Genomic DNA, 14,889 nt, shown 5'->3' with positions numbered 1-14,889 from the left:
GGTGCCACCCATTATTAGCAGCCCACCAACACCTTATTGCCAGCCAGAACCACTAGGGGGCAGTAATTCCTAGATAGTTTCAAATGATGCAGGACCCTTCAGTTCCAAGCTGGGATAAAATTTGTGATACTCAGTACTATCTTGCCTTTTTTTTTTTTTTTCCCTAAATTGATTTTATTGCTACTGCTAGTAGAGCATTTTAAGTATAAAATATTTTTAAAGGATGATTTTTGGGGGGATAAAATTAATTGTTTTTTTTTTTTTTTGAAACAGGGCAATAAATGTGTTCATAAGTGCCAACCGACTAATTCATCAAACCAACTTGATACTTCAGACCTTCAAAACTGTGGCCTGAAAGTTGTATATGTTAAGAGATGTACTTCCTCAGTGGCAGTATTGGACTGCCTTTATCTGTAAATTTAAAAGTTTGACTGTATAAATTATCAGTCCCTCCTGAAGGGATCTAATAATCCAGGATGTTGAATGGGATTATTGCCATCTTACACCATATTTTTGTAAAATGTAGCTTAATCATAATCTCACACTGAAGATTTTGCATCACTTTTGCTATTATCATTCTTTTAAGAATTATAAGCCAAAAGAATTTACGCCTTAATGTGTCATTATATAACATTCCTTAAAAGAATTGTAAATATTGGTGTTTGTTTCTGACATTTTAACTTGAAAGCGATATGCTGCAAGATAATGTATTTAACAATATTTGGTGGCAAATATTCAATAAATAGTTTACATCTGTTAAACATTTCTTTACTTGAAAAAATGCATATATATATGTGAATATATATATGATCAGAAGACCAAGACGACTTGGTGTAATGTGTAAAGAACTTCTAACGGGAGCTTATTAGCAGTTTATCAGATAATAAAGCAACAAGAATTCCTATTTTTTTTGTCCTTAATCACTCTGGGCAAAAAGTAGTTAATGGAGATATTTTTGTTAGTTATTATATTTGAGGTTCTGAGTATTTTTCCGGCCTTTGTTTTAAGAGACTTATGAGAAGGAGATAGCAGTTTATAGTGTCTTCACACTGTACTGCCACTTTTGAACTCTACAATGTAAGATTGAGTATTTCTGGTTTGCTGGGCCCTAATAAGCTTTGCGCCTTTTTTCCATAAATAGCCACAACTAAGTTGACACTATACCAATGCTAGTTGGTTTGAAATTGTCATGAGTGTTAATAATATTATATACACTCTTGAAATATGGACAGTTTTGTTTTACCATAGAGAAGTTTTAAGGAAATCATGTATCAAGTATTCAGGTTAAGTGATCTCATTTTTCAGTTATAAAATAAAGGAAAAAATCAGAATTTATCTTTTATAAAGATTTTAAATGTTAAACTAAATTTCTCTTGGCAATATAAATTTTTTTGCTATGATGCAATTTAGTTATTTTTAAAATTCTTTCTCCCATTTTAAAAAACAGACTTTTAAAGAATTACTCTCATTAGCAACATAAAACGAAATCATCCTGTTAGATGTAAATAGGAAATATGTGGAGGGAAGCAAAAAAAAAAATAGACAATTGGATGAAATCTCATAATTTATGGACATTTTACTGAATTGATTTTTTTTTTTTCTTCAGAGATACATAGCTAGTAAAACATAAAGAATTAGCGATTTTAATACTGTTTGGTTTTGGCATAAGCTATTTTTCACTCTTGGAAGTAGAAGGATGGGTATTTGCAAAATAGACCTGTGAATATATGAAGAAAAAAATATACTGTTTTTCTTTTTTTTGAGCAGCAGACCTTTCTAAGATAAACAAGTACTGTCTTTCTTCCTCTTGTCTTTACCTCCTTAAGAGACCTCATCAGTTACCAGCCATGCCCCAACTCATCTGTTATTATAAGTCTTGTGTCTTTTTATTCTACTATGCAATATATCTGGCTTCTATTTTCATGAAATTTACCTCCAAAAAGGAGGTTTATTCTCAGGATAATTCAGTTTCTTACATGATCCTAGTGGGTTTGTGTTTTGGGGTCAAGGAGGAAAGGACCAGTGTGGCCCCAGTCATATACAACTCCAGAGAATAGAAAGGTGGCTACCAAGCAAAGGAAGAGAGGAGACATTTGTTGAGCACCTCTGTGTCAAGCATTATTCTAGATACATTAATTTAATTCTCTTAACACTCTGTGATTTAGCCATCTGCCTTACAGTTGAGGAAACTGGCTAAGAGAGCTTAGGTTACAAAGCTGGTAATTGCTGGAGCCAGGATTTGAATTCAACATTTGTCTCCAGACTCCATGCTCTTTCCACTGAACTGTACTTCATCCATTGTCGAAAATGCACCACTTAGAATACTAATTCCCTAACACCAAGCTGACATAGCTGTCCCTGGTCCACGGGGAAATGAGAAAAATAAGGATAATGTGATGTCTTTTTCATAAATCTAAATTTATTCATTTTAAAGGACCATTCTTTTATTTAACATCATTGCTATGCTTGGGATGTTTAATATGCCCTCTCCTCACACTTTTTTAAAACAAAGTGATATAATTGTAGGTGGTGGTAGTATGGGGTTTTTTCATGATTGCATTGTAATAACCTTGTTTGGCAAAACATGAGGTTAGTAACCCAATGTCAGGCCTTCCTAATTGTTTTTCTAACTTTTTATATGGAAATAATTTCAAGGGATTTCACATTTACCAGATATTGGCAAGAGTAAGAATAGTGCAAAGAACATCAACACATCTTTTATTCAGATTGACCTGTTGTTAAGATTTTACCATTTTTATTTTATCATTTGTTGATTTGCTTACCTTCCCTTAATCTCCTTTACCCTGGGTCATTTCCATGGCTGCCTTTGTCTTTTATGGTGTTGAGCTGTTTTTGAAAAATACAGTCTTCTGTCTCCTCCCCTATCCTCCGTTTAATAATAGAATGTTCCTCATTTTGGGTTTCCTCACAATTAGATTCAGGCTGTGCATTCTTGGTCAGAATAACTACACGGTGTCCCATCTTCTCCTCACCGTTAATTTTGGTCAGCTGGTCAAGGTGTCGTTCAGTTTCTCCAATGTATAGTGACTTTTTTTTTTTTGCCATACGCGGGCCTCTCACTGTTGTGGCCTCTCCCGTTGCGGAGCACAGGCTCCGGACGCGCAGGCTCAGCAGCCATGGCTCACGGGCCCAGCCGCTCCGTGGCATGTGGGATCTTCCCGGACCAGGGCACGAACCTGTGTCCCTTGCATCGGCAGGCGGACTCTCAACCACTGCGCCACCAGGGAAGCCCTAGTGACTGTTTTTTACCTTACACCTGATAAGCAATCTGTGGAAGGCTCTTTTTAAGTCCATGCTTAACATCAACATTTTCCCCCCAATATTTAGCATCCATTGATGATTCTTGCTTATTCTGTCTTTACTTTGACAGTTACAAAATGGTGATTTTCCAACTCCAGCATTTCTTCTTACGTACCAGTTGACACAGCGTTCTCTGTAAGCCTGAACCCTCCTTTCTCTCCCATCCTTCCATTCATTAGTCCATATCTGTCCACATGAATTTTTATAGTTACTGTTGTTTTGGACTCCTGTTTTTCTATTTTTTTCAATGGCTTATAATTCATTACTTACTTTGGTACTTAAAATGGTCTGAGATTTGACTAGTTAGGAGTACCTTCTATTTCAATCTTGTTTCTATGTCCTTATGGCTTCCACTACCTTTTTTTTTTTAAAGGACATTATCTTAAATATGTCCCAGGATCTGGAATCAGCAGTTTCTCCAAGGAACTCTGGGGAATGATAACAGATACATAGATCTGCTGGCTGCTGTGTAGGCTCATTGCTACTACGTGTCATTGCTACTGGGTGTCGTCTTGCTTCTAGGCCTATTCAGACAGAACTAGAAAATGTGCATATACAGACATATACACACGGATATGCATGTACACATACATTTTACATGTCATAGGCACATGATGTTTGATTTCAGAAATCATGAGTTCACACTAGTACCTCCAATTGCAGTCCATCCTCATAGGGTTCTTTCTTGCTTTCCCCATTCCGTGTTTCTGTGTCCCTTCTTCCTCAGAATCCTGGCTCCCTGAAAAATCAATTCATTCACTTGTTCAGTCCTACAATACATCTGAAACAGTCTTAGAATTTCTTTTGCCCTATCTCTATTAAAAGCACACTTAAAAGACTACAGGACTGTTTGCAGTTCTTTCCCTGTCTGTACCCTGCCCAAGACTAAGAATGTGTAATTACATTTTGTGTTCATGAATTACTTGGATTAATTCTTTTTTGTCCTTCACTGTGATTGTTATTTATTTGAAATAAATTGGGTTCATTTGTTTCAGTTTTCTTCCAGGTTTAAGGTTCCTTCCCCCCGCCCATCCCCACACACTTCCCATCCTTGTAAATTTAATTTTATTCATTTAAAAATACATAGAACGTTAACATGCTTCTAAACAACAGAACTATACCAAAAAGTATACTAGAGAAGTGACACTCTTACCGCTTCTGCCCCATTCCCCACCCTGCCAATTAAGTATCCAACTCCACTGTTTTTTGGTGTTTATCTTCTGTGTTTCTTTTGGTGAAGAAAAGTAATGACAAATGTGTTTTCTCATTCCCCCCCCTTCATTCTTACACAAAAGGTAGCATTCATGTAGGGAAACCAACCCTCTCAGTTTGCCTAGGACTGTGAAGTTTCTTGGGACACAGAATTTTTAGTGCTAAAACTGGGAGAGTTGGACAAACTGGGAGGGTTGGTCCCTCTATATACATGCCTTTTTTTTTTTTTAAACTTTCTATTTTAAATTGGAGTATAGGTGATTAATGGTGTTGTGTTAGTTTCAGGTGTACAGCAAAGTGATTCAGTTACACATATACATGTGTCTATTCTTTTTCAAGTTCTTTTCCCAATTATGTTGTTACATAACATTGAACAGAGTTCCCTGTGCTATACAGTAGGTCCTTGTTGGTTATCCATTTTATTTTATTTTTTTAACATCTTTATTGGAGTGTAATTGCTTTACAGTGGTGTGTTAGTTTCTGCTTTATAACAAAGTGAATCAGCTATACATATACATATATCCCCATATCCCCTCCCTCTTGCATCTCCCTCTCACCCTCCCTATCGGAGCGGCTGGGCCCGTGAGACATGGCCGCTGAGCCTGCGCGTCCGCAATGGGAGAGGCCACAACAGTGAGAGGCCGCGTAAAAAAAAAAAAAAAAAAACCCATAAAAGATTATTTTACTCACTTCTATAGAAATACACATCTGAAAACCTAGAGGAAATGGATACTTTCTTAGAAAAACGTAATTTAACAAACTGACTCCTGTAGAAAGCTTAAAAAATTTTGCACACTTGCAAAATTCAAAGTGATTTTGAATCACTTTGCCCAGCCGCTCCGCGGCATGTGGGATCCCCCCGGATGCAGGGGACGAACCCGTGTCCCCTGCAAAGACAGGCGGACTCTCAACCACTGCGCCACCAGGGAAGCCCTCTTTTGTTTTTTCAACATTTTTCTCTGTCTCAATAGCTATTTCTTTGTTATTATTACTTATTCTGTATATTTGTACTCTCTCCCCCTCCCTTTTTTTATTAAACTGGATAATCCTTTGTCTATGTTGTTCCTGTTTTTCCAGGATTTTATTCATTAATTTTGTGTACAGTTTTTCCTTCTCTGCTTCTTTAATTTTAATTTCTGCTCTTATATTTATTATTTTCTTCCTTGGGCTTTTGTTTTACTTTGTTGTTCTTCTTCTAGTTCTTTCAGTTGGGAATGTAATTAATCTTTGTTTTTTTATAGATACACGTTATTTAGTGCCATGAAATTTTCTCTGATCACTGCTTAGAATGTATCCCATAGTTGTATTTATTATCATTATTTTTTAGAAATTCTGTAATTTTTGTTTATACATCCCGTTTTGCCCAAGTTAAGTTTATTAGAATATCTTTAATTTCCAAGTAGAGGATCATTTTTGGTTGCGTTTTTAACTTCTAGTATTATTGCATTGTGATCAGCAAGTACTGTTTGCAATAACTTTATAGTATCTGCTGATACTATAAGCAGATAGTATATCTGCTTTGTATTTACTTTGTATATCCCTGCGAATGTTTCATGTATACTTGAGAAGATTGTATTTTCTCTATTATTAGTATGTAGTATTCAATATATATCCCCGCCAAATTACTTCCTGTTGTTTAGTTCTTACATATTTTTTATTTGGCTTACCTGACCTGTCTCGTAGTGTGTGTTAAAGTATCTATTAGCTGTGTGTTTCTCTGCTTCTCCCTGCATCTCTTGTAGTATTTGTTTTACATAGGTGGTTGCTGTGTTATTTGTTGTGTAGATATTCATACCTGTTACATCCTAAATGTGAATGTGGATTTTAACATTATAAAGTGTCCTTTTTCTCCCTCTTGCTTAGTGCTTTTTGAAATTTGTCTTTTGATCTTGAGTTAAACCCATTCAATTTATTGATATGACTATTATGTTTGGGCAAATTCTGTTATATTATAATTTCTGCATGTATTATGTTATAATTACTGTGTATTCTTTTCTACTTGGTTGTACCATCTTTGCTTTTTAAAAAAATTCCTTTTGTATTTAGGAAGGTTTATATTTTTATCCTAGTGGTGGCTTTGTATTAATATATTACAGAATTTTTAACCCCTTGTTTTTTGGGTTTTTTTTCTTTTTCTTTTTTTGTTTTTTGCGGTACACGGGCCTCTCACCGCTGTAGCCTCTCCCGTCGCAGAGCACAGGCTCTGGATGCGCAGGCTCAGCGGCCATGGCTCACAGGCCCAGCCGCTCCGCAGCATGCGGGACCTTCCTGGACCAGGGCACGAACCCGTGTCCCCTGCATCGGCAGGCGGACTCTCAACCACTGCGCCACCAGGGAAGCCCTAACCCCTTGTTTTCTTACTTAAATTTTCATTATCTGGTATGTCAGTTTTAAATCATATCCTTTAACGCTCACCTATTACCTAAATGAGAGTCAGTGTTCTTTTTCTGCATTTCCCTTGTTCTCTCCCTTCTCTTATTTCTAATTACATTTTTCTACTTTATCAGAACACAGAATACCTACATGGTTTTCTTCTACCTTTGTTTCCACCATCATTTCAGTCTTAATGAACTCTACAATTAAATATATGAATGCTCACAAGTTGTCCCTTTGCCTAAGTTTTCTCAGTTGTCTGCTGGTTGGATGAAGCTCATCCTCTAGTAGCTTTTATGCTATATATTTATATAGTATCCTCTGAGTTCTTGCAAGTTCAACATTATTTTCCTATAGTCTTGATACTTAAAGAATATCTTGGTTGCATATAATATCCTTAGTTCACATATTCTTTCCTTAAATTTCTTGAAAATTGTAGCTTCGCTATTACCTTGCTTTGTATGTTGTTTCTGAGATGTCTGGTGTTGATCTCTCTTGCCTTTACATTATTTTGTCTTTTTTGCCTGGAAACCCTAGGATTTTTTCCTTATTTTCAGAGTCTAGTAGTTTTATTAAGATATGTGTCAGAGTTGGTCATTCCAGGTCAATTTTCTTGATAACTAATATGCCCTTTCTGTGTGTAGATTGAGGTCTTCCTTTATTTCTGTAAAGTGTTCCTGGATTACAGTTTTAAATATGAATTCTATTCCATTGTTTTGTCTTTCTGGGACATCATTTAACATGTTGAACTCTCCTTACCTGTCATCCACTGTCTTTTTTTTTTTTTATATACTCCAACATCTTTACTGGAGTATAATTGCTTTACAGTGTTGTGTTAGTTTCTACTGTATAACAAAGTGAATCAGCTATATGTATACATATATCCCAATATCCCCTCCCTCTTGCATCTCCCTCCCACCCTCCCTATCCCACCCCTCACCCAGAAATCCCACTACTGGGCATATACCCTGAGAAAATAATAATTCAAAAAATTCATGTACCACAATGTTCATTGCAGCACTATTTAAAATAGCCAGGGCATGGAAGCAACCTAGGTGTCCATTGACAGATGAATGGATAAAGAAGATGTGGCACATATATACAATGGAATATTACTCAGCCATAAAAAGAAATGAAATTTCTTGTAGTGAGGTGGATGGACCTAGAGTCTGTCATACAGAGTGAAGTAAGTTAGAAAGAGAAAAACAAATACCATATGCTAACACATATATATGGAATCTAAAAAAAAAGAAAGAAAAAGAAAAAATGGTTCTGATGAACCTAGGGGCAGGACAGGAATAAAGACACAAACGTGGAGAATGGACTTGAGGGCACGGGGAGGGGGAAGGGTAAGCTGGGACAAAGTGAGAGAATGGCATGGACATATATACACTACCAAATGTAAAATAGATAGCTAGTGGGAAGCAGCCGCATAGCACAGGGAGGTCAGCTCAGTGCTTTGTCTTCCACTTTCTTTGTGACCTTTTTTTACTTCTTTATTTATTTTCCTGCTTTTCTTCAAGATCCTGTTGAATTTTTATCCAAATCTACTCTCTCAGGCACTTTGTAATTTAACCTTTATTTCTTTTTTTTTTAAATTGGAGTACAATTGCTTTACAATGGTGTGTTAGTTTCTGCTTTATAACAAGGTGAATCAGTTATACATGTTCCCATATCTCCGCCCTCTTGCGTGTCCCTCCCCCACTCCCTATCCCACCCCTCTAGGTGGTCACAAAGCACCGAGCTGATCTCCCTGTGCTGTGCGGCTGATTCCCACTAGCTATTTTACATTTGGTAGTATTTATAAGTCCATGCCACTCTCTCACTTCGTCCCAGCTTACCCTTTGCCCTCCCTGTGTCCTCAAGTCCATTCTCTACGTCTGCATCTTTATTCCTGTCCTGCCCCTAGGTTCTTCAGAACCATTTTTTCTTAGATCCCATATATATGTGTTAGTCTATGGTATTTGTTTTTCTCTTTTTGACTTACTTCACTCTGTATGACAGACTCTAGGTCCATCCACCTCACTAAAAATAACTCAGTTTCATTTCTTTTTATGGCTGAGTAATATTCCATTGTATATATGTGCCACATCTTCTTTATCCATTCATCTGTCGATGGACACCTAGATTGCTTCCATGTCCTGGCTATTGTAAATAGAGCTGCAATGAACCTTGTGATAGATGACTCTTTTTGAATTATGTTAACCTTTATTTCTGGTGTAATTTTTTTCTATTTCTTTCCCACATTCAGCCAACTCTCATATCTCCCTATTTGCATGCATTTGAGTCCTTAGTACTTGTATTTCTGATTTAGTCTACTTTTTCATATATCACATGCTTATTTGAGGATATTTTATTTAGTTGGGGTACACTGAATCAGTTTTCTTTTAGCAGCTTCTTTTTTTTTCATTATTTTTTCAAGGTAGGGGGATTTTCAGCAGCGAAAATGAATTGTGTTGCTGTTGGGGAAAGAGGAAGCCCAGTGTGCCTTGTTTCTTTTCTATTACCACCAGATACTTAATTTCCCCTTCTTATTTTCTTCTTTCCTTCTCTGCCTCATTCTTCTCTGGATGCGGTGCTTCATCAAAGCTGTCACATCCAGGGCTTCCCTGGTGGCGCAGTGATTGAGAGTCCGCCTGCCGGTGCAGGGGACGTGGGTTTGTGCCCCGGTCCGGGAAGATCCCACATGCCGCGGAGCGGCTGGGCCCGTGAGCCATGGCCGCTGAGCCTGCGCGTCCGGAGCCTGTGCTCAGCAACAGGAGAGGCCACAGCAGTGAGAGGCCCGCGTACCGCAAAAAAAAAAAAAAAAAAAAAAAAAAAGTCACATCCAGTCCTGCCTCTTCCCTGCAACTCGTGCTGCAAAGTTTCTATCAAGTACCCACCTCTTTTCAGAATACTGTCCTTTAATGTTGCACTTTCTCTTTCTAGAGATGATTTTACCTTTGCTTTTTCTAAGTCCTCTTTTCCTTTCTGCTCCTTTGCAGAGGCTCTCTTAAACTTCCCCTTACTTGCTCTCCCTGCTCACAGGCTTGCCAGCAGCAGGAGAGAAGTAAGAACTCTTGGATTTTTCTTCTCGACTCACAGGTGATTTGAAGGTCGCAGTGTTTGCTGTCTCCTAGTAATACTGAAGGCATAAGTCAGCTAAGGTTTCATTTAGTCTTACTGAATTTCTCGTTTCAAATAGGAGAATGTGTGGGATATTAAGAATCAGACAGCCACCATTGTTCTCCAAACCTGGAACTTCCTTTTCCAATATTTCAAATAATTTTGCTGGTTTGTGAAATTCAAAATTCCTGAAACCTATGAATTAAAAGACTGAGCTTTAGGGCTTCCCTGGTGGCGCAGTGGTTGAGAGTCCACCTGCCGATGCAGGGGACACGGGCTCGTGCCCCGGTCCGGGAAGATCCCACATGCCGCGGAGCGGCTGGGCCCGTGAGCCATGGCCGCTGAGCCTGCGCGTCCGCAGCCTGTGCTCCGCAACTGGAGAGGCCACAGCAGTGAGAGGCCCACGTACTGAAAAGACTGAGCTTTAGAGGTAAATGAAGACCCTGTGTTTTGGGAGGACAGATTCAGGGGAAAGCTGTGGACTCCCTCAATCCTTCCGGTCCCCTTCTTCCACAGGGAGCACTGGTAGGAAGTAAGCTCATTTCTCTTTTCCCCGGTCTTGGTGCTCTTGCTGTTAACTGTCAGGTTAACCTGGGAGACAATTTTCTATTCTGAGAAGGTTCTAAATTGGCATACTCATCTCATGTTGGCTAAAATAGGATACTCCTGGGCTTCAAATTAAGAAATAATATGTCTAGAAAGTCCAAAGACTGTTTCCAGCCATCCAGTGAACTATGCAAATCAACTGTGGTAAATGTAAATGCAGGCATTTTGAGTAAAGCCTAGTGTTATTAATGAGGATAAGCCCACTTGTATTAGTCTAATCTGGCTGTCATGAAATACCATAAACTGCATGGCTTAAACAACAAAATTTCATTTTCTCACAGATTTGGAGACTGGAATTCTGAGATTAGCAACAGAAAATAAAATCAGGGAAGAGAATGCTAAGTAAAACTATTGAACTGCAGCTATGTTAAGGAAGACCTAAGATAGATGGTCTCACTTGCTAAAATTAATACTAAAGAAAGGAGGGAGGGACCCCGTGAAAAAAACACACAAGAATGTGAAAATGAATTTGCATACCGTGGCTTTCAGCTACAAGATATTAGAGGAAGAAGGAAAATGGCCTGGAAGATGATTCTAAGTAACATTGCCTTATAAATGTGCTGAAATGTTTCACTCAGTATGAAATAATAAAGATATATGTTATTGTTTTGTAAAGATGCTAAATAAGAGAGCAAAGAGTGCTTCAGAAAAGATCTCATCACCTGGGCACACTGCATGAAAAGCTACAAATTATCAACAGGATATTATTCTAAATAGAATTTGAAAAAGAAGAAATTACATAGATTGAATTCCAAATGAAATTAAGAGTTGGGGGGGCGTCAATTATAGCTGAATACTGATCTATTTCACCTATTTTCTTGGTTGGCATTTATATTTGACCTCTTTTATAATGTTTATGCATTTCTCTTTTCTATTAAGCTTTTTCCAGAAATTGTTTGAGAGATTTTTATGATTTTGACAGTTTGACATTTACATTCCAAGCAAAAGGGCTAAGCTTTTTCAAGCATGTGTTACTAAGGACTTTGAGAAAATAAACCCAGTCATTTGATACCACTGCCAAGAAATAGCACTCATCCTTCTAAATCAAATCAGCTATTCATAACAGCATATTTAATATCTCATTTCATCTATAATTATCCTACAGAGTCTGGCTTTGCAAGTATAGTTATAAAGTTATTCTCTGAATACCATTATACTCACTAACATATTTCGTTTTTTTTATCATCTTTATTGGAGTATAATTGCTTTACAATGGTGTGTTAGTTTCTGCTTTATAACAAAGTGAATCAGCTATGCATATACATATATCCCCATATCTCCTCCCTCTTGCGTCTCCCTCCCACCCTCCCTATCCCACCCCTCTAGGTGGTCACAAAGCACAGAGCTGATCTCCCTGTGCTATGCGGCTGCTTCCCACACGCTATCTATTTTACGTTTGGTAGTGTATATATGTTCATGGCATCTCTCACTTCGTGCCAGCTTACCCTTCCCCCTCCCCGTGTCCTCAAGTCCATTCTCTACATCTGCATCTTTATTCCTGTTCTGCCCCTAGGCTCTTCAGAACTTTTTTTTTTTTTTGATTCCATATATATGTGTGAGCATACGGTATTTGTCTTTCTCCTCCTGACTTACTTCACTCTGTATGACAGTCTCTAGGTCCATCCACCTCACTAAAAATAACTCAATTTCGTTTCTTTTTATGGCTGAGTAATATTCCATTGTATATATGTGCCACATCTTCTTTATCCATTCATCTGTCGATGGACACTTAAGTTGCTTCCATATCCTGGCTATTGTAAATAGAGCTGCAATGAACATTGTGGTACATGAAACTTTTTGAATTATGGTTTTCTCAGGGTATATGCCCAGTAGTGGGATTGCTGGGTCATATGGTAGTTCTATTTTTAGTTTTTTAAGGAACCTCCAAACTGTTCTCCATAGTGGCTGTATCAATTTACATTCCCACCAACAGTGCAAAAGTGTTCCCTTTTCTCCACATCCTCTCCAGCATTTCTCGTTTGTAGATTTTTTGATGATGACCATTCTGACCGGTGTGAGGTGATACCTCATTGTAGTTTCGATTTGCATTTCTCTAATGATTCGTGACATTGAGCATCCTTTCATGTGTTTGTTGGCAATCTGTATATCTTCTTTGGAGAAATGTTTATTTAGGTCTTCTGCCCATTTTTGGATTGGGTTGTTTCTTTTTTTGATATTGAGCTGCATTGGCTGTAAATTTTGGAGATTAATCCTTTGTCAGTTGCTTCATTTGCAAATATTTTCTTCCATTCTGAGGGTTGTCTTTTCATTTTGTTTATGGTTTCCTTTGCTGTGTAAAAGCTTTTAAGTTTCATTAGGTCCCATTTGTTTATTTTTGTTTTTCCATTTCTCTAGGACTTGGGTCAAAAAGGAACTTGCTGTGATTTATGTCATAGCGTATTCTGCCTATGTTTTCCTCTAAGAGTTTTATAGTGTCTGGTCTTACAGCTAGGTCTTTAATCCGTTTTGAGTTTATTTTTGTGTATGGTGTTAGGGAGTGTTCTAATTTCATTCTTTTACATGTAGCTGTCCAGATTTCCCAGAACCACTTATTGAAGAGGCTGTCTTTTCTCCATTATATATTCTTGCCTCCTTTATCAAACATAAGGTGACCATATGTGTGTGGGTTTATCTCTGGGCTTTCTATCCTGTTCCATTGATCTATATTTCTGTTTTTGTGCCAGTACCATACTGTCTTGATTACTGTAGTTTTGTAGTACAGTCTGAGGTCAGGGAGCCTGGTTGCTCCAGCTCCATTTTTCTTTCTCAACATTGCTTTGGCTATTCGGGGTCTTTTTTGTTTCCAAACAAATTGTGCAATTTTTTTTTTTTTTTTGCGGTACGTGGGCCTCTCACTGTTGTGGCCTCTCCCGTTGCGGAGCACAGGCTCCGGATGCGCAGGCTCAGCGGCTATGGCCCACGGGCCCAGCCACTCTGTGGCATGTGGGATCTTCCCAGACCGGGGCACGAACCCTTGTCCCCTGCATCGGCAGGCAGACTCTCAACCACTGCGCTACCAGGGAAGCCCAAATTGTGCAATTTTTTATTCTAGTTCTGTGAAAAATGCCATTTGTAATTTGATAGGGATTGCTTTGAATCTGTAGATTGTTTTGGGTAGCATAGTCTTTTTCACAATGTTCATTCTTCCAATCCAAGAACATGGTATATCTCTCCAACTGTTTGTATCCTCCTTAATTTCTTTCATCAGTGTCTTATAGTTTTCTGCATACAGGTCTTTTGTCTCCTTAGGTAGGTTTGTTCCTAGATATTTTATTTTTTTTTTGTTGCAATGGTAAATGGGAGTGTTTCCTTAATTTCTCTTTCAGATTTTTCATCATTAGTGTATAGGAACACAAGAGATTTTTGTGCATTAATTTTGTATCCTGCTGCTTTACCAAATTCATTGATTAGCTCTAGTAGTTTTCTTGTGGCATCTTTAGGATTCTCTGTGTATAGTGTCATGTCATCTGCAAACAGTGACAGTTTTAACTTCTTCTTTTCTGATTTGGATTCCTTTTATTTCTTTTTCTTCTTGTATTGATGTGGCTGAAACTTCCAAAACTATGTTGAATAGTAGTGGTGAGAGTGGGCAACCTTGTCTTGTTCCTGACCTTACTGGAAATGGTTTCAGTTTTTCACCATTGAGAACCATGTCAGCTGTGGGTGTGTCATATATGGCCTTTATTATGTTGAGGTAAGTTCCCTCTATGCCTACTTTCTGGAGGATTTTTATCATAAATGGGTGTTGAATTTTGTTGAAAGCTTTTTCTGCATCTACTGAGATGATCATATGGTTTTATCCTTCAGTTTGTTAATATCGTGTATCACATTGATTGATTTGCGTATATTGAAGAATTCTTGCGTTCCTGGGATAAACCCCACTTGAATATGGTGTATGATCCTTTCCATGTGCTGTTGGATACTGTGTGCTGGTATTTTGTTGAGGATTTTTGCATCTATGTTCATCAATGATATTGGCCTGTAGTTTTCTTTCTTTGTGACATCTTTGTCTGGTTTTGGTATCAGGGTGATGGTGGCCTCATAGAATGACTTTGGGAGTGTTCCTCCCTCTGCTATATTTTGGAAGAGTTTGAGAAGGATAGGTGTTAGCTCTTCTCTAAATGTTTTATAGAATTCACCTGTGAAGCCATCTGGTCCTGGGGTTTTGTTTTTTAGAAGATGTTTAATCACAGTTTCAATTTCAGTGCTTGTGATTAGTCTGTTTATATTTTCTATTTCCTCCTGGTTCAGTCTTGCAAGGCTGTGCTCTTC

General features: G+C 37.9%; 1 protein-coding gene across 2 annotated transcripts in view; it reads left to right on the top strand.

The window, feature by feature from the left end:
* The window catches only part of PDCD10 (programmed cell death 10), a 39,362-nt gene extending 38,601 nt beyond the window's left edge, over positions 1–761 (top strand). For both annotated transcript variants that reach the window (XM_004270581.3, XM_033429586.2), the window contains exon 8: positions 274–761. In XM_004270581.3, the coding sequence (XP_004270629.1) occupies positions 274–355 (82 nt within the window). In that variant the 3' untranslated portion in view covers positions 356–761. The remainder of the gene's footprint in view (positions 1–273) is intronic.
* Positions 762–14,889: the final 14,128 nt, after the last annotated feature.

Source organism: Orcinus orca, chromosome 5 (genome assembly GCF_937001465.1).
Source record: "Orcinus orca chromosome 5, mOrcOrc1.1, whole genome shotgun sequence".
Classification (NCBI taxonomy): Eukaryota; Metazoa; Chordata; class Mammalia; order Artiodactyla; family Delphinidae; genus Orcinus; species Orcinus orca.
This window is presented reverse-complemented; position numbering and strand designations above follow the sequence as displayed.